The sequence below is a fragment of the Lontra canadensis genome, unplaced genomic scaffold (genome assembly GCF_010015895.1).
Source record: "Lontra canadensis isolate GAN:19392208 unplaced genomic scaffold, GSC_riverotter_1.0 scaffold161, whole genome shotgun sequence".
Lineage (NCBI taxonomy): Eukaryota > Metazoa > Chordata > Mammalia > Carnivora > Mustelidae > Lontra > Lontra canadensis.
This window is the reverse complement of record NW_022631155.1, coordinates 1,844,428-1,869,662: the sequence shown is the minus strand read 5'-3', so window position 1 is coordinate 1,869,662 and position 25,235 is coordinate 1,844,428. Positions and strand designations below refer to the sequence as shown.

At 44.6% G+C, this 25,235-nt stretch overlaps 1 protein-coding gene across 5 annotated transcripts in view; it reads left to right on the top strand.

Annotated features, from left to right (window-relative positions):
- The window catches only part of MTM1 (myotubularin 1), a 90,183-nt gene that overhangs the window by 48,091 nt on the left and 16,857 nt on the right, over window positions 1-25,235 (top strand). For all 5 annotated transcript variants that reach the window (XM_032845292.1, XM_032845291.1, XM_032845290.1 and 2 more), the window contains 4 exons: window positions 14,165-14,248; window positions 16,402-16,551; window positions 20,301-20,489; window positions 23,538-23,723. In XM_032845292.1, the coding sequence (XP_032701183.1) occupies window positions 14,165-14,248; window positions 16,402-16,551; window positions 20,301-20,489; window positions 23,538-23,723 (609 nt within the window). The remainder of the gene's footprint in view (window positions 1-14,164; window positions 14,249-16,401; window positions 16,552-20,300; window positions 20,490-23,537; window positions 23,724-25,235) is intronic.

Sequence of the window (25,235 nt, the reverse complement as noted above, 5' to 3'; positions counted from 1 at the left end):
GGAGGTGGTCATGGTGCAAAGTGTATGTCTTTATGTTAATCATAATCCAGAAAGTTTGAAAAACAACCTTTTAGGTAATGCTCAAATACATAGAATAAAATGGGCTTTGAGTAAATTTAGGGTAGTAAAGGCACTTTCATCTGTCTTGACAGCTACAGGCATGCATGGACTTTCTTGAATTTTGTTGAAATGAAGGGCTTGAGTTTTGACAAAAACCATGGAGTGTCTCAGAGTCCACAGTCTCTCATGGTTTGTCTCCCCCTCCGATTTCCCCCAACTCACAACTGAGGGTTTTGGAGGGGGGCAGTGGGGGGTGGGATGAGCCTGGTGGTGGGTATTAAGGAGGGCATGTATTGCATGGAGCACTGGTTGTGATGCATAAATAAGGAATTTTGGAACACTGAACAAAAATATGAAAAAAAAAATATCATGGAGTGGGGAGCCTTACATAGGGAAGTGGAGAGCTGGAAGGAATGGAGCCTAGGACGCGGTAGCCAGACTCATGGCAGCCACGGATGAGGGAGAGCCTGGGAGAGGACTTGTTTACAGAGTTTACCAGCAAGGTGTGTGCTCACGGCACATGCTAGGCAGTCCAGCGACCCGTGTCTGAATCTGGCTCAGTCACTTACCTGCTTGACAACTTGGGAAGCCACGTAATATTTATGTGCTTCAGTGTTCTCATCTGTAATGCGGGATAATCGTCTCCACCCCATAGAGTTTTTGTGAAGATAAAACATAAACTGTGTACAAGTGCCTGGCACACAGTTAAGTGTCCTTTGAATGTCTACTATGCAGTCACTTGCCATTTTCCCAGCAGGTGCAGAGAAGAAGGACGACTGCCCCAACACACTTTTCCCCCCCAGAATATTAATAAAGTAATTGTGATAATATGTGAGACACTTTAAGGCCCATAAAAGAAAGATGCCATGTGGATAAGGTTACTATCCTTATTAAGAAACCATTGGTTGTACTTGGATAAAGGATTGGTTGGAAGTCTTAAATTTCAGTGTGTTAAATGCAGAAAGCATCTTAACTAGAAATGTGACATAGGGGCAGCAGTGATCGTCTTTAGGAAAGGTCTGCCATTGTTTCTTCGGTCTACCTTTGGACGCCGGGCAGGCCTCCCGCTTCCAGGGTAGCGCGGCGCATTTGGGCGTGTATGTCCCCGCGCTCGGTACTTTCCTGTGCCATTCTGGATTAAGCTCTTGGGCATCACAGTGTTTTCTGCCTCTTGTTACACTGTGAGCTCATCAGCACTCGTGTGGTTGCAAAGGTTTTTGGTGTTTTGTTTGCTTTGGTAAACTTGACCTTTGGGTGGGTTGTAGGAATAGGCACAGGAGATCAGATTGCTGGCTGTGCTTTTGAGAGCGGGAAACAGCTGGGCTTCGGAGACTTTTTTCTGCGGAGACCAGCAGCCCTCCGCACGGATGGCGTGGCACTTCTGCGGCGGTCAGCGCAAGGGGCGAGGTGCTCGAGACGGCCGCCGCACCTTCCAGGAGAGGGTCCCGCTGCGCGTGCTGGCGTTTGAGATTGCTGCCTTCGCTTCTCAGAATCTTAGCCGCTCACTTCTTTTTGCCTAACTTTGGTGAACCACATCAAAACTTGTCCCCACCACTTAAGCACTGTGTCATTTCCACCTTGTGTCCACTCTGGCTCCAGTCCAATTGTACTTGCTTGTAAAACTGATTGCATGGAAATTACCGAAGCGGGTGATGGGGGTGCACATCTTTTCAATTGCCCAAATGAGAGTAGAGGATCCTGTGAATAGGCGATTAAAGCAAGGGTGCTATTCCCCAGCCCTTCCGTTTTCAGTCCAGAATTGGGGACATTTTTTAAATTGCTTTGAGATTTTAAAAATCTCAGACTGAAATTTAGTGGACTTTCTAGGGTGGCCACGGAATAGATAAAAGCAAACAACTCATTTTCAGCGCAGCTGAAGTGAGAAGCGGTACCGTGCATGCACACACGCGCGCGCGCACACACACACCACACCTACCTGCTTTTCAGCCTAGATGCGGCTTTGCCTAGGACTCTTTTTTGTGGATAAGCAGTAAGTGGCCGACTGAGGGTCTCACCTTGCTTCCTGCCCCCTCCAGGCCCTGCTCCTTGGTCTCATTCGGTCTGTCTTTGGTCTCTCTTGGTCTCTTTCAGTCCCTCCCTTCTCCTGGCACTGTGCTGCCCGCAGGACGGGCCCCACAGGCCCTCCGTGGTCAGAAGCCCAGCGATCTCCACCTGCCCGCACGGGCGCGGCAGCCACTCCCTACAGAGCTCCTCCGCTTCTCGCCCTCCCACGCCAGGGGAGCTGTTCTTTTGAATGGGACTCAAGACCCTGCAAGTACGCAAGCCACCTCTCCCTTCAAAGGTTTTTTGAACTACTGAGTAGCCACAAGAGGATGTTTGTAGAACATGTGAAGTGGGAGGTGGTCTGATACCCGGAGTGCCCTCTGGCTCCCGGGGTGTCATTTTGTGTCCTTGACTTTATCCTCTGTGGCGCTCTTTGGCCGGGCCTGCTGTGCCGAGTTCTTACCTGCTGGCTCGCGGTGCCTCATTTCCCGAAAAGTCTTGTGCTTCTTGCTTCCAAACTCCTATTCCTCGGACCTTTGTGGGAATACTCGGAGGCCAGGACCGGAGGCAGTTTGTCGTTTCCTTCTGCCGGGCGTCTTAGGGCACTGCCGGTGTGGGGCAGTTACAAACTAGATTCCCTGTTTGACGTGCTCTGGACCATCCAAGTTTTCTGCAGAGCGGCTTTGTGGCTACAAATTGCCAGTGGGGGACAGCAGTGGAGACTTTTTTTTTTCTCCCTCGATCAACACCCATGATCTGGACAGGTGACTTCCTTGCAGACCCAGGTGCTTACTTCCTGCTTGTCCTTCCCGCGAGCTTGTACACACTTGGGAGGAGGCCAGCGTCTACTGAAGGCGGTTTGCAGGCTGATGCCCGTCTTGGCATCTTGGGGGGCCCTGGGCCTTCATGTCCTCTATCTCCTGTCCCCAAGAGGCTGTGAAGAATCTATTCTGTGAGCACTCTGAGGTAAAGGCCAGCACTTTTTCCCCCCTGTTTGTGGTTAGTATTTAGCTTCTGAGTATTTGTTCCTCGCTGGCTAGCTCAGTAGAGCATTTTAAAAAAGGTTCCTGTTTTATCCAGCATTTAAAGATGCTTCCAGCAGAAGGCTGAGCGCCTCTATACCAGATGCCTCTCCCTGGAGCTTCTGAGACTGGAAGCACCTGGCCCTCTACCTCTCTAGCTTCCTTGCAGGTTCCGCCGCTTCCTTCTGCTGTCCAAGTGTGGGTCCTCTGGAAGTCGGTTCTACCCCCTCCTTCTTGCTCTGTACCATCCCCTCGTCAGTCGCTCTCCCTCTCCTGTCTTCTGGCATTGCCCGTCTGACCTGACTTCCAGATCCAAAGCTTCTGTTTCCCTTTAACAATCTAGAACTTCAACTGACGCCAGAACATTCCTTTAATATCTCTCCACTTTCCCTTAAACCTGCCCTCTGTGCTCCCAGTTTCTCATGGTATCTTCTCTTCCTCCAAAATCAAGGCCACCACTGGAAGATTTCCCTTTTCCCGAATGTTTACTGAACCCAGGGTTTTTGTCTCTTCTTTTCTCAAGTAGTGGAATAGTACTTGGGCTGGTTTTCCTGCTTCCTGTCTGTCTCCTACCCAGTCCCCCCTTGCATGTCCTCTCCCTGGGACTCGGCTCTCATTCCCCGCCTCCCGAGACATTGGCAGTTCCTCTCTCTCTGTTCGTGTAAGTGCATTTACTTTTGTGGCCTCACCTCTCAATTGTCCCCACTTTTTCCGACCCCCTCCTGCACTCTGGCCTCGTATTCGCTGAGTTTAGCTACCACTTATGCTTTTTTTGTCATCATTGTTATTATCATGTCCAAGGTCATCTTACCCTTCCAGGCCCATCTCTCTAGAAGTAAGCTAAGCAATCTCTCTGGAGCCCCAAATGCTTTATCTGTGCTCTCCACTTTTCGTGACCAGTAGTTGTGCCCTCCTTGTCACTGTCCTTTGGAGAATTTCTGACCTGTTAAGGACAGTGCCTGTGTCTTACTCATCTTTTTCTCTACTTAATACCTCGTACTGAGGTAGGCCCTCAGTAAATGTTTGTTGATAATATACTAAGATCAGTAGAATGATTGAATTAAGAACCAGCAGCAACCAAGTCATCAGTAAGAATATTCTGTTTAGAAAGGGCGTTTATTCAACAAGCGCTACTTTATAATTTTAAAAATAGCTAATATGTGTCCATAATTGAAAACTTGGGACCTCTAGAAGGTAGTGTTACGGACTCAATGTTTCTGTCCTCCCAGAATCCTGTGCCGAAGCCTGAGCCCCCCAGTGTGATGGTATTTGGAGGTGGGGCTTTGGAGAGGTGATTAGGTTTAGATGAGGTTATGAGGAGAGAGCCCCAGGTTGGGATCACTGACCTTACAGGTAAAGGAAGGGACGAGAGCTTGTGCTCTCCATCACGTGATGTACAGCACGAAGGCCACCCTCTGTAAACCAGGAAGTGGGTCTCACCAGAACCCAGCCATGGTGACTCCTGGACCTTAGACTTTGCAGCTTCCAGAACTGTGAGAAGTAAATGTTCATTGTTTTAAGCCAGCCAGTCTGTGGTAACTTGACAAGTTACCATGGCTAGGTTCTGGTGAGACCCACTTCCTCACAGGTAACCCGTGTTTCCAACCTGTTACTGTCCACCCAGTGGTAGTTTAAGCCTGGTCATGTCACTTGTTAGTCATATTGTCCCCCTCTGACCCTGGTGGGAGTAAGCTGTGTGTTCTTCCATACCTTGCTTTTACATTTACCAAAAGCTCCCGCGGGATGAGTGGGCCGCTTCATCGTCTTTATGACCTCTATGGATGGATACCGAGATCATCTCCGGGCGTCTGCCGCTACATAAACTGTGGTGGGTAACCTTGCACATAATCGCTTTGTGCGTGCTCGTGTATGTTGTAAGATAAGTCCTTAGAAGCACAATTACTGCTGTTACCACATATCAGGAAAAGAAGATGTACTGGCTTCGCCCCCCCACATGCAGTGCGTCTGAGCGCCTGTTTCCAGACATCCCCTCCAACTCTGTTCGTTTCCTGCAGCTGCAAGGACACATGATCACAAACTTGGAGGCTTAGAAAAACACGAGTCTGTCATGTTACAGTTCTGGAGGTCAAAAGTCCAAAATGGGTCTCACTGGGCTAAAGTCAAGGGGTGTGGTGCTGCGTATCTTCTGGGGATCTAGGGGAGAGTCCATTCCTTGTGTTTTCCAGCTTCTCAAGGCACCCACGTTCCTTCGCTCACAGCTTCTTCCTCTGTCAGAGCCAAAGCAGTGGTCGAGTCCTTCAAATTACTCTGACTTTATTCCATTGTCACTCTCCTTCTCTGATTCCCACTCTTTGGCCTCCTTCCACCTCCCAGGACCCTTACGATGACATTGGCACTCTTGGGATGTCCAGGGTATTCTTCCTTTCTTGAATGAGTCAGGAGATTAGAAATCTTAATTCCATTGGCAGCGTAATTCCTCTTTGCCACGTGTGGTCATGTAACATGGGTCACGGGGAGTAGGACTACATCTCTGGGGGACTGTTCTGCCAACTGCACCAATCCAGGTTACTTCCGGATTTTTTTGATCCTCACTAATCTAATAGGTGAAAATGTGGATTCATAGTTTTATTTTGTATTTATCCTATTTGACTAGAATTAAATATTCTTTTTTTTTCTAGAGCGAGATCACAAGTGGGCAGAGAGGCAGGCAGAAAGAGGGGGGAAGCAGGCTCCCTGCTGAGCAGAGAGCCCGATGCGGGGCTCGATCCCAGGACCCTGAGATCACGACCTGAGCTGAAGGCAGAGGCTTAACCCACTGAGCCACCCAGGAGCCCCAGAATTAAATATTTTTTGGTTTGAGCTATTTGTATTTCTATTGATTGTCTGTGGCCTCTGCCTGTATTTCCTTTGGGATTTTGGTCTTTTGCTTGTTAATTGTAGGAGTTCTTTACGTAATGGCTGTACTCCTATTATGAGTTGCAAATATTTTCCCCATATGTCTTCTGACTTTGGTGGCTTTTGCTATGGGAATTTAAAAAAATCTTTGTATTTATCAATTTTTTTTCCGATGGGGGTCCCTATGATCATCCCAAGTTCAATGATTCATTCAGAGAATTCAGAAGATTTAACATATAGTCATGCTCATGAGTGTGATTTATTATAGCAAAAACATGTAGAGGAAAAGCAGCAAAGGGAAAAGGCACGTGGGTAAAGTCTGGGGGGAAACCAGGCACAAACTTCCAGAGTTTTCTCCCAGTGGAGTCACACAGGAGACACCTCTTCCTACAGCAACAACTTGAGACAACACATGGGAAGTGTCACCAAGCAGGAAAGTGCAGCGCTGTCTGCCTAGCAGGTACCCGAATCACTGCATCTCAGGAGGAAAGCAGAGGTTAAGCATAAAACATGCTTATACAGGGAACCGGGCTGACTCAGTTGGTTAGGCGACTGCCTACAGCTCAGGTCATGATCCCGGAGTCCTGGGATCAAGTCCTGCATCAGGCTCCCAGTTCCAAGGGGAGTCCGCTTCTCCCTCTGACCTTCTCCCCTCTCATGCTCTCAGTCTCTCTCTCTCTCTCAAATAAATAAATAAAATAAAATAAAACACTTTTATACAGTTGAGGCACCATAAACCCTTCTTATCAGTTAGGGAGCGATGAGAACTCTCCCGAGAACCCAGCTTCCCAGGGGTCAGCTGAGGGCCAACCTCACGAGCAGACCTATCTCAGGAGAGCAGCTGGGCCTGCTAGGTTAAACTCTTGTCTGCGCAGTTTCCTTTCATAGCTTCTGGGTTTTACATCCCTGTTAGGGATGTCTTCCCTGCTCAGAGTTGTAGAATTATCCCTAGGATATTCCTTTAAAACTTCAGTTTCTTTTTTAAAATGTAAATATTTCGCTGATTTGGAATTTATTCAGGGCTCCCGTGTACGATACCACCTTTATCGCACACACTTCTTTGTGTTTGATTTTGGAACATTTCTTTTCTTGCATCAGTCACCCTTCAGGTACCAGTAACGTTCTTTTAACCATTGAGGCTTTATAAAATGGAAGGTCTGCTAGGGCAGGCCCCTCCTCCATCCTCAGCCTCCTCATCCTCTGTTTTATCCTTTCCTCTCTGTTTTGCTCTCCAGGCATTTACACAATGCCTGCCGGCCTTATGGCTGGGGCTCATGCCCACTTGTCGGGAGGACAGACAGATGCACACAATACAGATGCCTGTGCACGGGATATCAGGGGAGGGGAAAGTAAGGGGCTTGGTGTCAAGGACAGCTTCCTAGAGGAGGTGAATCCTGGAAGACGAGTAGGAGCATTGGCTAGGCAGAAACGGCCATGGCCAAGTGCAGGAACGGTATGTGCAAATGTGAGGAGGCTGGACACAGACTGGACCCACATGTGAGTTGGTGTACCTGTGGGGATATTGGTGAGAGATGGGACTGGAGGGGAAGGCTGGGCCCCAAAGCTTGTGCAGTCTATCATGCCCCACCAAGAAGTTCTACTTTGTATCTAAATGGGAGGGAAGCCGTTCAAGGGGTTGAAGCAGGAAAGCGACATTAGATTTTGATTTCAAAAGGATTGTTGGGGCTGCAGCGTGCAGACTGGATGGAGCGGGGCAGGAGTTTATTTCCGGGGATGTTTGTTACCCAGGTGCATGAAAATGAGTCCTTGAAATGGGGCAGTGGAGAGGGCAGGAGAGAATGGATTTGAAGAGGACCTAGAAGATTAGTAGAATCCACTGATCATGTGACTGTAGTTACGATGGGGGGTGGCATGACAGGGAAGAACTCAGCCTGGATGAGTGGGGGGGCAGGGTCAGCAGTGGTCGAGATGGGGAGTATCAGAGGGAAGTGAAGAAGAGGCAGCGACTTCCATTTCAGACACGCAGAGTTGCACGTGTCTGTAGGATGACCAGACATAAACGTCTGTGGCTGCACAGACCTGGAGCTCTGGCTTGGGGAGAGGTTTAGTTGGTGGGCCCAGGCGGGATCATTGGCGTTTTCATTGACGTGGCCAAAATTGCCAGGAGAGACCATTACAGTGAGAGGAGGTGCGGCACATGAGCCCTGAGAAATGTCCCCTTAAGTGATTATGATTTTGGACAAGTATGAAAGAAGGTACTTTTTCCAAATGGTTTCAGCTGACATTTCAGATGTGCTTTTGGGGTCTTCTTCTCCTGAAGAAGTGAATATGTACATTTATATACGAAGGTGATGGCAACCCAGAAATATGAAGCCACTTTTCCCAGGGAAGGTGGTAGAGGACTAGGAGAATTATTGAAGCCAACGGAAATGTAGATGGTAATTTATGTGCTAGCCGCTTTTGACCTATGAGGCTTTTGTCACACTTTTGGATGAAATCACTTTTGATGCAGTTGCATGAAAGATGTTACTTTGAACTGAAAAATTTCCAAGTTTCAGTACCTCCTATAGTTCTATCTCAAAATTTTGGGCTCGCCCCACCGCCAACTTGAATGAAAGCATTCTTTTTCCTTATACACAGAAGTCTTGTTTCTTAAGTGTAACTCGAAAAATGAAAATGAGGTGATTTTACATTGCCACACCCTGAAATGGTAGATGGAATCTTTTAAAAAGGCAGGTGTCTTCAATTTCAGAAATGAAACTTTAAAAATGGCCACTTAAGTTCCTGTTCAGACACTGCAGAACTCCATCAGGAAAGGAGTGAATGAACAGCCCCCTAGATGTTTAGTGCTGGGTGTGCAGAGAGAGTTTGCTTGTTTCCTAAAAAGGGTCTGCTTTTCCTCAAACTTGTGTCCGTGCTTGGTGGCAGCATCATTTGAAAGCACCGTTAAATCTGCATAGCTTATCAGTTCATTCCCTTGGGTACTATGAAAATAGTTTTCTTCTGTAACTGCTTCCCTTTTGAATGGTATTTAATTTTTACACATCTGACTCTCCAACCTCCAGTTCTGAGACACAACATGCCAAGTCTCTGGGGGAAGAGGCTGTCTGAGAGGGGCTTCATGAGATCTAGAAACTCTAATTCATGGACAGACAGCTCTCCCACCTTGAAGAAGAAAACTAAACGAGTTGCTCAATATTTATAGAGCCTATTAAATAGCAGTAAATCCAATCTAGGTGTTTTAAGTGAGTTGGTGCATCTTCACGTAGGGGTTGTTTTAAATAATGGCTAATTAAATGAAATCTAAAACCTGTTGTCCTTTCAGGTTTTATCCCCCGCCCCACAAGATAACAACAGTGATAAATGTAGGAAAATTTAAATGACAAGTTACATTCTCTTTGTCAGAGCTGTTTTTATCCCTAGTGTGAAATCAGAGATTTTCATCTCAACTTTGTCCTTTAACATTTTTCAAATGTTACATTGTGCTATTTTTAATCCTGGAAAAAATGCACATGATTGCTTTTTTTTTTTTTTCCCTTAAGTCTCCATGCATGGTATCCCTTGACTAGGAGGAATCTGAATTGGTGAATTGCCCAAATGCTAGTCTAGAGCCAAGTGCAGGCAGGCCTGCTCACTTGAAGGCAGGGTAGGCACGGCAGTGTCCTTTCACGGTTTGGGTACAGTGCTCTAGCTGTGCAAGGTGTTCCCACTGGGTCGGGCTGAGTGAAGGGGGCATGGGACTTCCCTGTACATTTTTGTAACTTCTTGCGAATCTCTAAGTATTTCAAAATTACTTTCTAAAAAAAAAAAAAGTGGAGCAGCCCCCCAGCTAGCCTGTGCACACAGGAGCCTTGGGCTGTAATCCTGAGTGTGGTCCTGTATCCTGTATGGCACATGGCCCTTCAGGATCAGGGCCCTGAACAGGGGTGACCACCCCCACATCCCCCCACCCCTGGAAATCCTGGCTCCGTGGGGAGGAGAGCAAGGTGGGGCCCAGGCACCCACAGGCACCTCCGGAGAGTACCCCCGGGCACCCACCCCTGTCGCCCCAGCCTGACTCTGAGGTAGGGTGTGGCCAGCCCTGTGGAGGGCCTCCCGAAGCCCCCATGGGGCACAACCGTTCTGGGCCCGGAGGCGGAGCTGTCCCCCACCACCCCAAACACACACAGTTGCACTCCTGCTGCAGGGTCCCCAGGCCATGAAATCACGGCACTGCCAGGATGGATTCACTGTTACCCGGCTTACGCGCCCGGCTCCCTGCTCCATCCTCAGAAAGGAAAGTTTTTTTTTTGTGGCACTTGTGGTTCCCAAAGGGAGGCTCCCGGGCGACCCAGGGATAGAGTTAGGAATCCCTGGAAATGGCAGCCCTCTGCTAAAGTCCGAAAAGACTCAAATCCTTAAAGAAGAGAAAATAAACGACAGCTAAAAATCTCAAGGCATGTAACCCATTAACTTTAGGTTTTAACAGTGTTCGGACAGGAGCTTAAGAATTGTCACAAGTCACTGCTTGTGGGGAATTTTGTACTTTGTAATAATGAGTACAGGTGGCAGGTTTTGTTGCTCTGCTTTAATACTTAGTAAGTAGTTTTGGTAATAATCCACATTTATGTTACCCTGTTGAAAGCTTGTGTTTTAAAACTCTTGCTTCGTTCTCTTACCTGAATCTTTAAGAGGGAAAAAAAATAGGTAAAAATGAAAATACCTGGGAAATAAGTCTGGGTACATCCAACTTTAGAAAACATCCTCATTGGTTCTGTTGGAAAGCTTGCCTCAGTGGAGCCAGATACCAACAACTTCATGTTCGAATTGTGTTTTTCTTTAAAAACTAACAAGTAATACTTTCTAAAAAATATTTTTTCCTTGGGGCACCTGGGTGGTACAATCAGTTAAGTGTCCGACTCTTGGTTTCAGCTCAGGTCATGAATTCAGGGTTGTGAGACTGAGCCCTGTGTTGGGCACTGTGCTAAGTGCAGAGTCTGGCTAAGGCTCTCTCTTCCTCTCCCTCTCTCTCAAATAAATAAAATATTAAAATGTATATATATTTTTTTTCTTGTAATTGTAAACTAATTTATTTGGATGGTTAAAATATTGGTTTAGACACCTGGTCTTTTTGACTTTAAGCTCCAATTCCGTATTTGATATGCTCCTGTGTATTTCATGACCAGGACTATCTGGCTGTTGGTTGATTCATAAATTTTCCTGAAATATCTGAGCTCCAAGTCTGGCTCTTAGCTCTTAACCTGGGAGCTGTTTCCATCACAGAGTTCTCAGAGGCATGTTTCAGAGGTAAAGGATGCCAGTTCATTGACTCATCCTGTATATCTGGATGTCATTTAGAATGTGCAGTGTTATTCCAGAATGATTTCTTGAGAAAGGCCACCTGAGATGTTGCTACCACAAGGACACTGGACCCACTCTCCTATTAATGACAATTTTTATATTACTTGTATTCAGAGTTCCCTAAAAGCAAACCTATTAAAGAAATTATAGGGGCACCTGGGTGGCTCAGTGGGTTAAAGTCTCTGCCTTCGGCTCAGGTCATGATCTCAGGGTCCTGGGATCGAGCCCCACATTGGGCTCTCTGCTCAGCAGGGAGCCTGCTTCCCTCTCTCTCTCTCTGCCTGCCTCTCTCCCTACTTGTGATCTCTGTCTTTCAAATAAATAAATAAAATCTTTAAAAAAGAAATTATAGAGATAATTTTGGTTTGGGCTACATAACTTTCATCTTCTGGTAATAATTTTATAAACTTATATTCATCAGTAATTTTAATATAAGATACAAGAAAATATGTGAAGCAAGAAAGGAGTTGCTTTATTATTCGTAACTGAGAAACAGTTACATTGAAAATGCTGCTGGCAAGTCAAAGGGCACTGATGGCATTAACACACATGACGATTTTTCTGGAGAGAAAGCTTTATCTGGCCTTCGAGTTAGTCATTTTATTCTGTTTTTAAAAGGCTGCCATATTCACGTGAGCTGCATGGGAAAGGTGCAAATAACTAAAAACAAACAAACAAAATAAACCAAAAAAACAAAACGTGGAAGTCAGGAACTCATTTCAAGAAAGCAGCATATAAGTCTTGTAAAGGGGGTAAGAGCCCTGTGTCTCAGACCACCTGCCGTCTACACGTATGCGAGCGGCGTGGTGGCGGGCAGAGTTGATCATACCCTGTCCAGTGCTCAGAGGTCGCCAGCAGAGCGCATTGATGCGTGTTACAGATTGTTTCCATCAAAAGTCCCTCCGCCTTTGCATTAAATTTCAAGTAACAGGATTCACTCATATCCCGCAGTGGTAGGAATAATTAAGGACTGCCGGGGATTCCGCGTCCGTGTGAAGCCTCGGCGGATTGCATAGCTAGCTCGGTATCATGTGGTTGGTGTCCTGCCCGCCGTAGACTACACAGCGCTTGGGCCTACCACTGCCTGCCCTGAGACCTACTGGGGGGCCCCGTGCTTCAGAGAGTTCAAGAAGACAGTCCAGAGAGCAGTCTCTTGGTCAGTTTTTACCTTAAACCTCTGGCTTTTTGAATATATAAAGCTGTTGTTGCCAAGCAAGGCTTTTCCAGAAATGCCGTGTAGTGTAGGGGAGGGGAGGCTGGCATGCACAGTTGTAGGACGACAGCAGAAGAGAGTGGGTGGCGGGGAAGATAACCGAGAGGAAAAAGTGCCCAAACCCGGTGCTTTCCGAGAACGTGGTTGTACAGGGGCTGTATAGACTGGGCGTTTTCTCTGGGCCAACGAGTATGTATTCTGCCTACTATGGACCAGATACCATTCCAGTTATGGAGGATACAGGATGTGACCCAAGCAGGTGTCTCTCTTTATGGAGCCCATGGTCTAGGGCAGGAAACAGTGGGAGTCCAATAGTAAACAAACAAGGAAACATGCAATGTGTCAGATGGTCATAGATAATAGGGGGAATAAGACGGGAAGGAGAATAGGGGTGCTGTTCTGGGAGGGGTAGCATGTAGTTTCTCTGTAGGGTGTCAGAATAAGTCTCACTGACTAAGGTTACATTTGGGCAGAGATGTGAAAGAAATAAAAGGGAAAGCCATGGGGGAAAAGGATTCCAGACAGCTGGATGGCAGGTGGAAAGGCCCTGACGTTGGCATGTGCTTGGTGCTTTGGGGGATCAGCAAAACTGGAGGTCGGCGGGGCTGGAGTGGAGGGGGCAATGGGAGAGCAGAGGCCTGGTAGGGGCTGTGGCCAGATGGTGGACAGCTATGTATAGGCCATTGGGCGGACTTCTGCCTTGACTCCAAGTGAGATGGAAAGCACAGGAAGATTTGGGGCAGAGGAATGACTTGAGCTGACTTAGGTTGTGACACTGTTACTCTGACTTTAGAGGTTAAGAGGCAAAGTAGGGGACCAGTTAGGAGGTTATAATGATGCAAACAGAGATGGTTAAGGCTCAGACCAGGGCGGTGGCAGTGAGTTGATGAGGATGGCACCAAGGTGTTGGGCTCAACTAGAAGGATAGGGCTGCCATCGACTGAAGTGGGGGAGGCTGTGAGAGGAGCAGGATGGGAGGTGTTTAAGGGTTTGGCTTTGGGCGTGTTAACTTCGGAGTCTTCCAGATGACTCTGGAGGCAGGCTGGAGTTGTGGAGCGGTCCCTTGGACAGCCAGGTGTGCAGATCCAAGTCGGGGCTGGAGAGCCAGAAATACTTAGGAGTCACTGGAATACAGATGGCATTTGAAGCTGTAAAATTCGTCAATATCGCCTCCAGAGTGAGCACAGGGACACAGAGAGGGCCGTGTCCTGTCATTGCGCAGAGGTCAGGGCATCGATTTAGAATTCACTGAGAACAGTTAATTAAGAATTTTCCTAATGTCCTGTCCCTTTTAAAATAGATAAACATGCTGTTGTTCCCTTGTGAGATAGTCATCTGTTCAGTGATTATTCCTGAATTTCTTTTTTTTTTAATTGGCTTTTACCTGATCAATTGCTAATGTAGTTCAAAATAGATAGGTATGTTTTGGTCTAGAAATCTGATTTTCGTGGAACATCATTTTTAAAAAAGAACAAATGAAAAGAGATGTTTGTAGCCATAGAAAATTGAGGTCTCAGAAGTAATGCTTACTCAAGCTAGAAGCTAGCATTAAATCTGGTCTGCATTTCCCACTCTTATTCCTTTTTTAAAGTCTCACTTTGGGTTGTGATTTCATGGTAGGCAAACCCAGAGGACATGGAATTAGTAGACCATCAGTTCCGTCACTTGGAACTTGAAATTCTTTTTTTTTTCCTTTTGCCTTTTCTAGCCCATATTTGCATTTCTAAATGAAGAAAAGTTTAACGTGGATGGGTGGATGGTTTATAACCCAGTCGAAGAATACAGAAGGCAGGTAAGTCATGTGGCAAATCGCAGACATGCCGGGTGACAGTATTTTGTCTGTCATGCTCTTTGAGCATCAGTGAAATCTTTGCTAAGTCTAGCTTAAATGGCAGTTACAGCTTATTTTATCTATTACTCTGTAATTTATGAGCTCATTCTATAGCCATATGATATGTTGTTCATGAAATGAATCAAATATTTGGAATCTAGAGGAGTCAAACTTCTATACCTTACTCTTTAGGAATTTGTGTCACTATATATTTATGTACTTGGGAGCTTAACTGTCACTGACAGCTAGATTCAAATTATATTTATTCTGATTTGCAGATTGAAATGAATTAGAATGGTTTCCCTGTAATGATGTCTTTTCCAAGAAAGCTTTGATGAATGAATATTAAAATTGCTTTTACTGCTCTCTTCTGTAAACCTCACCCACGTGCATGGTTGTTGTGCTGTAAGAAACACGGTGGTACGGTGTGGCTGTTCAGGGACAAAAGTCTCTTGTGACACTTTTGTGAAGAAGAGCCTGTGTGTTTTATGTCCAAGAGCCACAATTTGACCTCCGATTTAACCAAATCTGTAGGCCAGCTTGGAGTTATGTGATGGAGTTTTTCATAGTTCTCATCCTACACAGCTCTTAAAATAATTGGGAACTTTTGTCGAGTGAGCTTTGAGAATCAGATCAAGCCTGATTGCCTTATGTGAAAAGGCAGTGAAGGTAAAGTAAAATCTTAGAACCCTAGACTTGAGAAGAACCTTCTGGCCACCACCTCCACTACCAAGCACCTGTGTTGATTTTCTCTTCTCTCTCTCTCTCTCTCTCTCCTTTTTTTTTTTTTTTTTAGTCTTGACCAGTGGTGTGCATATTTGTAAGCAGATTCGATGCTCAGGAATGTGGGTGCAAGAGTTTAAATCCCATGTATGAGGTAGTATGTCCTATGCTTCCAGAAGTCAGCTTTAGAGCATTGAGTTTCCAAAGGCTATCTATACCTCTCATTTTTTAATGACCTCTGTTCTGGGTCAGTTATTGAGGCAGAAGAAAGACCATTAAAACGTTTTGCATGTTTTGGAGACCTCTGTAGCATCATGTATTTAAATATCTGTACCTTAGTTTTGGAGTGTTACTGACATATTAAGACTTATTTTTTAGATCAGTGTTCCTAGCTTGATACAAGACAGTTCCTGTTTAAGATTGCATGCATGTATGAACTGTTGAAAGGTATCTTGTTTTAGACTGCCATTATATTTCATTTTTTCTTCCTATAACTTTCTCATGGGACTTATAACTCTCTAATTGGACTCAGCATCAGACTCACCTGTTTGGTCCGTGGTCTATAGGACCAGACCTAAGGAAAAGGTACAATGTCTGTCCCCAAAGCGAGCACCCACATAGCTCACCTTTGTTTGTGTATTTGTGTATTTGTGAGTATGGGGAGAGAATATTCCACCACCTCTGGAACTTGTCCATACTAGATACGGTTTTGTGGGTGGATGACAGGATGGGAGGTGTACTCCTTGTCTCCCTGTCGCATTAGCAGTGTGCTTAGAATGCAGATGACTATATTTCTCACACAGCCTATAGAGCGATCACCAATCCCAAACCACTTGATTGAAAAACTTTTAGGAGGTGGCGAAATGAGCCTCCCCGGAGGGGTTTTCCTCTATTTCCCCTCTGTGACTTTCTTCATAAACTTAGCTTCTTTCTACTTTGGAGCAGACTGAAGCATTCACTCTGTTTTGAGTAGGGAGAGGAAGTTGCCTGATCTCTTTTCTATCCTCAGTTAGACACAGGTTGAAATTACATGATGCACTTTTCTTTGGGGTGGGGGTGGGGTACACAGGTGGGGGATGAACTTGGGTTTATCTTTATTGTACAAGTAGTAAGAGAGAGCTTGACATGAAATAAAGGAAGATCTCAAATTCAAGAGAATCTATATTCACCAATGATATTCTAGAATTATGGGAACCACCAGTGTTTTGTCTTGTGTTCTTATGTTGTCTGGATTATGGATTTGGCTCCCTTTAGTATAAATCGGTAGACGGTCACTACCCTGTGGTCAAAGAGGCATGTGCAGATTCTGCTAGAAAGAAGAAAGGAGTACCAAGGCCAAATCCAGATACAAAGTCATGGAGTACTTACTTAGACTTCCTTTTTTCCTACAGGGCTTGCCCAATCACCACTGGAGAATAACTTTTATCAATAAGTGCTATGAACTCTGTGACACTTACCCTGCTCTCTTGGTGGTTCCGTATCGTGCCTCAGATGACGATCTCAGGAGAGTTGCAACTTTTAGATCCAGAAATCGGATTCCAGTGAGTACTACAGTTAATGTTTTCCTCAGAGATTGCCTTTTATCCCATAAAAATAGGTCAGAGAAACACTCTTGGAATTGCAGGCCACAGTGTCATTTTTAAGTGCCTTCTGAGTGCAAAGTACTACACCTGCTGGGAAAAGAACTAAGACTGCACCCATCTTCCAGAGCTCACAATCAAGTTCAGAGAATGAGTGCAAACTAATTCTTATTTGAGAGAGGGTCTAAGTAATGCATAAGTCAACCAAGTGCTAGCTGGAAGGAAAGAGGGAAAGACGGGGGCTTCTCGTTTTCACCTTTGTAATACTGTATGTGACGTGTGATGGGCTCTCCATGAGCGTCGGCTCAATCATACTGGAAATGACACATTGCCTGTCTTCTGTCATAGAGCACATGGCAGTTTTAGTAGGTCTAGCTTGTCCTCATCACATTTGCAAGCTCTCTGAATGCAGTTAGCAAACTGGAGCCAAGTGCAGATTATTCCAGACAGTATACTTACGGTATGATTGGACCTAGTTCACAAAGTTCTCTTTGGCTCTTAAATATTTATGTATGAGTCATACTGTCTACTTTGTGTGCATAAATTTTATTGACTAAAAATTTAGAGAATTTTTTCCCCTCTTAATTTTTAGGACATGTCATAATAAGTACATTGTTTTGTTTTGGTTTTCTAAATAACAGATTTTGGAAAAACAAGGATTGAAGAAATGAAGATTTAATGTCACCTTGCCTTTAACTCCAAGTCTAGACATTTTTTGTCCTTAAAAGGACATTCATGTGCAACTTTTGTAGAATGTCAACATAATAGGAATCACAACTTTTAAAATGCACTCGCTCCTCTGATTATGAGTGTCTGTTCATATGTTAATGATCCATATCGTACTTGAACATATGTTCTTTAGCTCGTTTTGCTAGAGTACGGTGCCAACGAGGCTAGAGTTACAAGTTTACTTACTCCTCTTCTGCTCCGTTGTGACATACTTTTCTGTGCCCACTGTCTCACCCACAGGAGAACTAAGCTAGGGTAGTGTGGATGGATTTTGTTTTGCCTTCATTCGGTTGAACATGTACCATGTCAAGCATGTGTGTGTGCATTTGTGTGTGTGAGAGAGAGAGAGAAAGCAAGAGAGAGAATTTCATGGGATTTAGGGCAGGAGAAGAGATGAAACAACTGGGCCCAGTCTGCTGTGCTCGACTACCATCTGGACCTACTAGTCTCTGCTACCCTGAGTGAGCGAGAGTCTACTGTGGAGCCAGTAGAATGCTTAACTTTTTACTTATTTAGCCATTTTATTGATCCTTCTTACTTCATAACAGCCACCAATCTACCTGCATTTTTCCTAATAAAATGAAGGCTAAGCTCTCCATCGTGTCTATATCTATATAGATTACCATGCTTAAGAATATTTAATAATAGATGATATCCTCTTTCTGATACACCTTCTGACCACCTGACTTTCGACTGTACACCAGAAAATGTATTTGCTTTTAATGTGAAATCAATATTTGATACTCAGTTCTTTTTTAAAAGCCCATATAAAAACACAAAAAGAGTTGATGAGAAAGCACTCTTGTTATTGTGTGTATAAATAGGACAAGAACGATTATAAGATATTGCTGAATGACAAAATGATCCGCATGAATCAGTGTTTCCATGAGTGCATACATCTGTTCTCATATGCATTCCTGTGTTCTCAAACAGGTTTGTCTTAAAGTTACAGAAGTCCTTGACATATAAGTAACATAATTATTTTAGACATTTTACAAAATGCCGATAAGCAAAAAGGAGTCTGCCACCTAGTGAGAACCACAGTTAACATTTTGCTCTACGTCCTTCCAGACTTCCTTCCATGGAAACATATTTTTATTTGAAAAAAAAAAAAAAGGAAATTATTCTGTATGCCAGGGTGTAGGTGTACCATAATGTATTCTATCCATTTTCTGTTGTGAGACATCTGGGTTCCCTTTAATCTTTTATTATTATCCACAGTGCTGCGATCAACACCTTTTTAGTGGCGCAATATGTGTGCACATCCTTAATTATCTTTGGCTTCTAGATATTAACCTCAATCCGAACAACCTAAGACAGTACCCTATACTTTGAAAGCAGTCACGGTAGTTGGTGTTGTGAAGTGACCATTCTTTATAACTCTGAGCCAAACAGCAAGCATCCTTTTTAAGAAGGTTGTGGAGATCCCAAAAAAAAAAAGAAGAGAAAGAAGCAAAACAGCTTACAAAAGTATTGTTTGTTAATGGTGTGGTGACTGCAGTCTTAAATCTCCCAGGCAGGGAGAAGAGGGGCGGAGGGAGGGAGGCCGGCCACTGCTGGTGGCACACGGCAGTTTCTTGCCTAGGACCTGATTTAAATTTAAAAGTTGCTGTGGGTGTTTATGAAATAAAAACAAAAAGTGGTCTTGCACCACATCAACGTGTTATACAGCTTAAACTTACACAGTGTTGTAGATCACTTATATCTCAATAAACCCGAAAAATTAAAATACATTCATACTTGCCTAAAAGGATCTCCTGTCTCTTGTCATAGGAGGCAAGATGGGCCAGTGTCACCTCCACGTTGCTGGTTAGAAAATGGAGGTCCTGGGGAGCCAGTGCTTATCCCGGGGCTTCCCAGTTCTGAGCCTTTGGACTCTCAGGGGCCACAGTGGTGTTTTTACTGGTCTCTGGCATGGCACAATGGCTCCTTCACGCTGTGGTATAATCTTTTCTCACTAACCTGTTGTCACTGTCATGCCTTCATGGGGGGGGTGACTTCAGAGATGACAGCATGTTTGGCCTTGTAATAACTGAGTTCTTTGGTTCTTGTGTCTGCTTTTCACAGTTTTCTGTATCTGACTTCACAGGCCACCTGGCCTGACCCTCGAACGTACTTTACATGTTTTCTTCCCTCATCCCCCCAGCAGGGCCACGGAGTCATGTTCACCCCCACATCTGATGAAGCAGGAGAGGGGAGCGGCAGAGGCTGTGAGCTCTGTGCCCAGGTTACAGCGACGGCAGAGATGTGCCTTGCCCAGAGCCCACACTGTGGCTCTCCACACTCCCTCCTGGCTCCCTTTTCGTTTTTTTTAACAGCTTTGAGATCTAATTCACCTACCAAACAATTCACCCACTTAAAGTGGACAGTTCTATAGTTTTTATTGCATTACTTGTTAGCTCCCTTCTACAGGTGTTGTTTCTCCTGCACCACGAGCCTCGAAGCCAGGTAGCCCCTGTGCTAGGCGTGTGTGCAAAGTGCGGCTCCCTAAGCTTCATTGTGGGAACTCTGGCAGCTCTGCGGTCATCCTGAAAGCTTTTTTTTTTTCTTTTCCTAGAATTGAGACTGTTGGGTAGATGACCTGTACAAGTGAGTTGGTATTATAGAAACATTGTACCAGGGTGATTTCCTTGTTTCTGTCAGAGAAATCCAGGGCAGGCTACAGAACTGAAGTAGTATCAGAAGCTTTTTATTCTCTTGAAGTGATAGAACTTTTTTTAAGGTAAGCATTTAATCTCTGTGAGATGTGCTAATTAAGAAAAGCCTGGTTAAAGAAAATGGTTATTCTAGTTGTCTCTGAATAGTCCTCATTAAATGTGTGTTGCTAGGCACATACCGTGAAATCACAGGTAAACAAGTTTCTGTTTTGGCCAAATCGGACTCACATCATCATGATGATTAGTGCTTTATTTTTTTATATTTCTAATAGTTTTGAGATGGGCTGTTTTCTTGATAGCTTAAAATTTCTGAACCCACCATAGGTGCTGTCATGGATTCATCCAGAAAACAAGACCGTCATCGTGCGTTGCAGTCAGCCCCTTGTTGGTATGAGTGGTAAACGGAATAAAGATGATGAGAAGTATCTCGATGTTATCAGGGAGACTAACAGACAAATTTCTAAACTCACAATCTATGATGCAAGACCCAATGTAAATGCAGTGGCCAACAAGGTGAGTATGTTCGGTGACACGCTAGATGCGTCACTTTTCTGGCATCTTCAATTATTCATAGCACAATACAAGAACCTGAAAGCAAAACAAGTCGTCACGCAGCTCAGAGAGATGCAGCAGCTTCCTAAATGGAAGGGTGTGTGAGCGGCTCTGCTCACTGTTACTTGCACGTGGATCGTGCATCTTACCCGCTCACGTCTGCCGAGTTCCCTCTGCTCCCTATTGTACCCTTGGCCCAACTCTCCGTTAATTGCAGTTGATTTTTGTTTCAGTAGTGGAGATGATTTTGAAATTGTAGGTAAAGCAATCAAAGTAAATTAGGGAGTAGAATTAAAACATTTAGAAAATTGAGTCTAAAGATGAATATCTTGCATTCTTTGTAATGTTAGATGTTTCTGTCCCATCCCTTCTATATTATTCAGAGTTGAATATGTGTATAAAATGCAGTATTTCTATGTACACATTTAGGCTGAAATATATATGATGTAAAATTGTAATGAGGCATTTGGAAAGATTATTTTATTTTATTTTTTTAAAGTTTTTATTTATTTATTTGACAGAGAGAGAGAGAGATCACAAGTAGGTGGAGAGGCAGGCAGAGGGGGAGGGGGAAGCAGGCTCCCTGCTGAGCAGAGAGCCCATGTGGGGCTCGATCCCAGGACCCTGAGATCATGACCTGAGCCGAAGGCAGAGGCTTAACCCACTGAGCCACCCAGGCGCCCCTAGAAAGATTATTTTAAAACATGAAAATGTATAAAGTGATTACCTTCATCTATTAACTTTAAAGCTTATTGTGATAGTAGAATCCCCTCCCCACCCCGCCCAGCTTCACAGCAGCAGAATTCTTGAATGCCTCTTAAACACTCAGGAAATATGCCTGTGTTACTAATGCTCTTAGGAATGAAGGGAAGGAAAAAATGAAGGGAAAAAACCCAGGCTTTAAAGATCTCTGTGGCATTCTTTAAAAACCAAGCTCTCATTCCCTCCTCCCTCTGCTGTGTCTCTCCCCTAGTCATTTATATCCATAGCAACAGGCCCTTGAACCTCTATGTCGCCGTACTAGATAATCAGGGTTGTTCCTTTTTGTTGAAGAGAAGGAAACTGAAAAGACTTCAAAACTAGCCAGAGATGGAGAATTTGAACTTTGGAAACTCAATCTATGCTTGGCTAATTGATTTTTACCCTTCTGACTTCTGCTCTCTTTGGACCTGATTGTTCCTCCCTTGTGGATATTTAGAAATTTACAACCGCCCCCCCACGTAATAAGCAACATTACACCATTATAAAGTAAGCAAAACCCAGGCATTGACAAGCACCAGCACCAGGCTGCTTCAGTTTTGCAGTAGCTGACCGCGATGAGTTAAAGTAGAGCGGCAGTAACGTCCGTCTTCGCTTCGGCAAGGAGCGATCAGTACATTTTGCCTTTTATCTGTCTTCATCCTATCTTCAGTTATTTACTGAAGATACTCCAGCGTTGAGAATCTCTTGAAAATCGCTCTCTTTAAAAACCACAAGGGTAGAGAAGCAGGTCATCCAGGGGAGGGAGACTTATCATTGCATTAGCGGCTCACAGCGCTGGCAAAACTCAGGCTTGCTCTTTGCTCCCAAGCCGGGCGCCTGCAGTTTCCGGGAGTGACTGCTGGGCTGGTAGGAGCACCTCTGTGGGCCTCTGACCAGAGCCTCGAGGTATTATGTGCCCTGAGGCATGGGTAGGAAAGGGAAATAGGGCTCATCTGTCTAGGTATTCATTAGCTAATAACTTTTTAAAAAACAAGGTTGAATGTGTGTTGTCTACTTATACTGATGCTGTTTGTGATAAGCTTTAAACATGTATTTCTAAATAAAACCTATTTTCTTACCTACAGACCGGGAAGACCAACACCTCTGGCTTGTACAGAGGACTTTAGGTTTGAAATTCAAGTGGTTACCTTCCTTTCATTGCATAGGAAACTTGCGTGACTAACCCTGGGAAAATTAAAAAAAAAAAAAAAACACAAAACATGGGATGCATTGGCCCTTCTGTTCTGAGTTACAAGTTATATATTCTTTGTATTGTTGTAAATAAAAAGAAAAGAGGCAAAATGTAGCAACGGCACATTTGTCCAATGCCTCCCCCTTCCATTTCAGCTTGGAGAACTTTGCTTTCTTGGCAAGTCTCTGAATTATTTAACTTTTCCTTAAAGGGCCAGAGGCCACATGTTCCATGGCATTTTAAAACGTGAAGCAGAGTGCAGCCAGGTTCCTCCCATTCCGTTTCTTTTGCTTTATATGGAGAATGGGTATCTCTGCCGTGTTGGAAAGGGGTGCGGCACTCTGTCCCTGGTGTCTGCAGGGCGGACAGATGGTGACGGCGCACTAGAAGAGGTGTGGGCCTTGGACTCAGACACGTGGAGTCCTACTGATTACCATGTGACTTTGGAGATAGTGAAATAGCATCTCTCCTCAGTGACAAAATGGGGATAGTACTCTCTCTCTGGCGGCGTGGCCGTAAGCGGGGGGTGGGGGCTCACTGAATGGTGGCTGGGGTCAGCTGCGGTGGAGTGTGACTCCTTTTAAACCTGTTCAGCCTTCCCAGTCTCCGAGGCTCCAGGAGGTTGAGTGCCTCCCCTCAGTCTCGGAGCAAGTGGGGCTGAGCTGAGGGCTGTTAGAATCAGCGCCGCGCCTGCCCTCTCCCGCTGCCCGACAGTACCGCTACGGAACCCAGCAAGGAAAGGGACCCTTGACAACCGCTCTTGCCTTTCCAGATCCAGAAGAGCTAGTAATTATGGAACATTTGAAGTGATTTTTTTTTTCCTTGCAAATACAGATCCCCAGCAAACTGCCAGCCTGCTGGGTTGTTTTTCTGTTTTGCTTTTTTTTTCCCCCCAAGCTCAGTGTGTGACTGATGTCGTTGAGGCTCGGTGTTGGATGGGAAGTCAGGTCCCGTTGATCGCCACGTCCAAGCTGGAAGGTGGAGATTTGGAGGACCAGTAACTTGAAATATTCATGTAAGTTCTCTGATGAACTAGAAAACCCAGCTGACTGTTTGTATGTTTTGCTGTTTCTCAGGCAACAGGAGGAGGATATGAAAGTGATGATGCGTACCATAACACCGAACTTTTCTTCTTAGACATCCATAACATTCATGTCATGCGGGAATCTTTAAAAAAAGTCAAAGACATTGTCTATCCTAACGTGGAAGAATCTCACTGGCTATCCAGTTTGGAGTCTACTCATTGGTTAGAACACATTAAGGCAAGTATCTTTTGAAAAAAAGATGTCCATACCTAAATAAGAAAGTCACTGTTCAGTGGAACAGGGATCTGTTTCAGTCCCTTCCATTCTAAAATCGAGCGGTGAAAGCTGAAATAGTTGTCGTATAGGGTTCTTACATTTGATAGTTTCGTACCTCTTCAGAGTGCGCTTACCTTTAAGTTAAAGATTTCACAGCATCTCACTCCAGAACAGTTTCACAGTCTGTGGAGCGGTCACTTTCCATCTTGCCAATAGTAAGTTCTGTCTTCACGCAGATTTGTTTAGAAACAGCCAACGTATTATCCAACTGTTGCTGGGTACGACCCTCGAGGCCCTGGAGAGAGGGTTTTTTTAATTGAAACCAGTCTCAAATTGACTTACTTTAAAGAATGAACTTTGTGTTTTGATTATACTCCGTGTTTCATCTTGATAAAAGCAGCAACACCCCTCCAGTCTTTAAAAGTACTTGAAGCTATCTGAGGGAACTAACACCTTTAGAAGCTCCCTTTTTGTTGTGGAAACAAACAGAAAGCCTACTTTAAATAGGTGCATTATTAATATAAATTGTTTTCTAGTCAAATTTTACTTTCAGACTTGATAGGAATCGCATTTTCATTTGGCCTAACTTTCATTTTTTTCTTAATTTGTCATTCTTAAAGATAAATTGCAAAACCAATGAATTGTAACAGCTAAGGGAATGTGGGTCCTGGATGAGATCCTGGATTAGAGAAAGGACACTGGGTGAAAATTAAGGAGAGCTCATAAAGTACGGACTCTATTAAAAATAAGTTAGTCTCTGTCAAATAAATAAAATCTTTAAAAAAAATAAGTTAGTAAGTTTATTAATAATTTCATAACATGTAAATATTGGTTCACAGGTTGTGGCAAATGTACTCGAGTATATGCAAGCTTTCTGCAGTATCTTTGTAACTTTTCTATACATCTAAAACTACTCTAAAATAAAACATTTATTTTTAGAAAGTATCGCACTCTTAAAGGCAAAGCAGCGCACTAGACCCCATGAATGGAAAAAGGTACAAGATGTACTTCCTGCCTTCCAGGAGGTTCTTGCAGTTGAAGAGGTGACGGGCACACGAACAGGAGAGCTAATGCTCCACCGTGTGGTGTGTTACATGCCACAAGCCTTCGTAGCAAAGGCAGTGGAAGGAAAGGGGCCTTTGGGATTTGAGGGGCTTGAAAGCAGAAGGGGCGAGGGGACTTATCTGAGGAAATTAGGAGTCCAGGCCATCTTTCTAAGGTGGAATGGAAGTTAGGACCTACAGAATATGGAGAAGGCTATAAAAGGCCCCTGTCAATTTTTATAGGTTTGTCCAAAGAGAGGGAGATAGAAAAGAAATGGAAGAAACTGTCAGTGTTCTCCGAGGAGGCCAACTATAACGGGGGGCCCAGATGAGCACCTTAATGACCTCTGACTCAGGGTTGCTCAGGCATAAGTCCCATCGTGCCAGAAGACGGGGGAACAGAGATATGGGTAGCCTTGAGCTGGGCCTT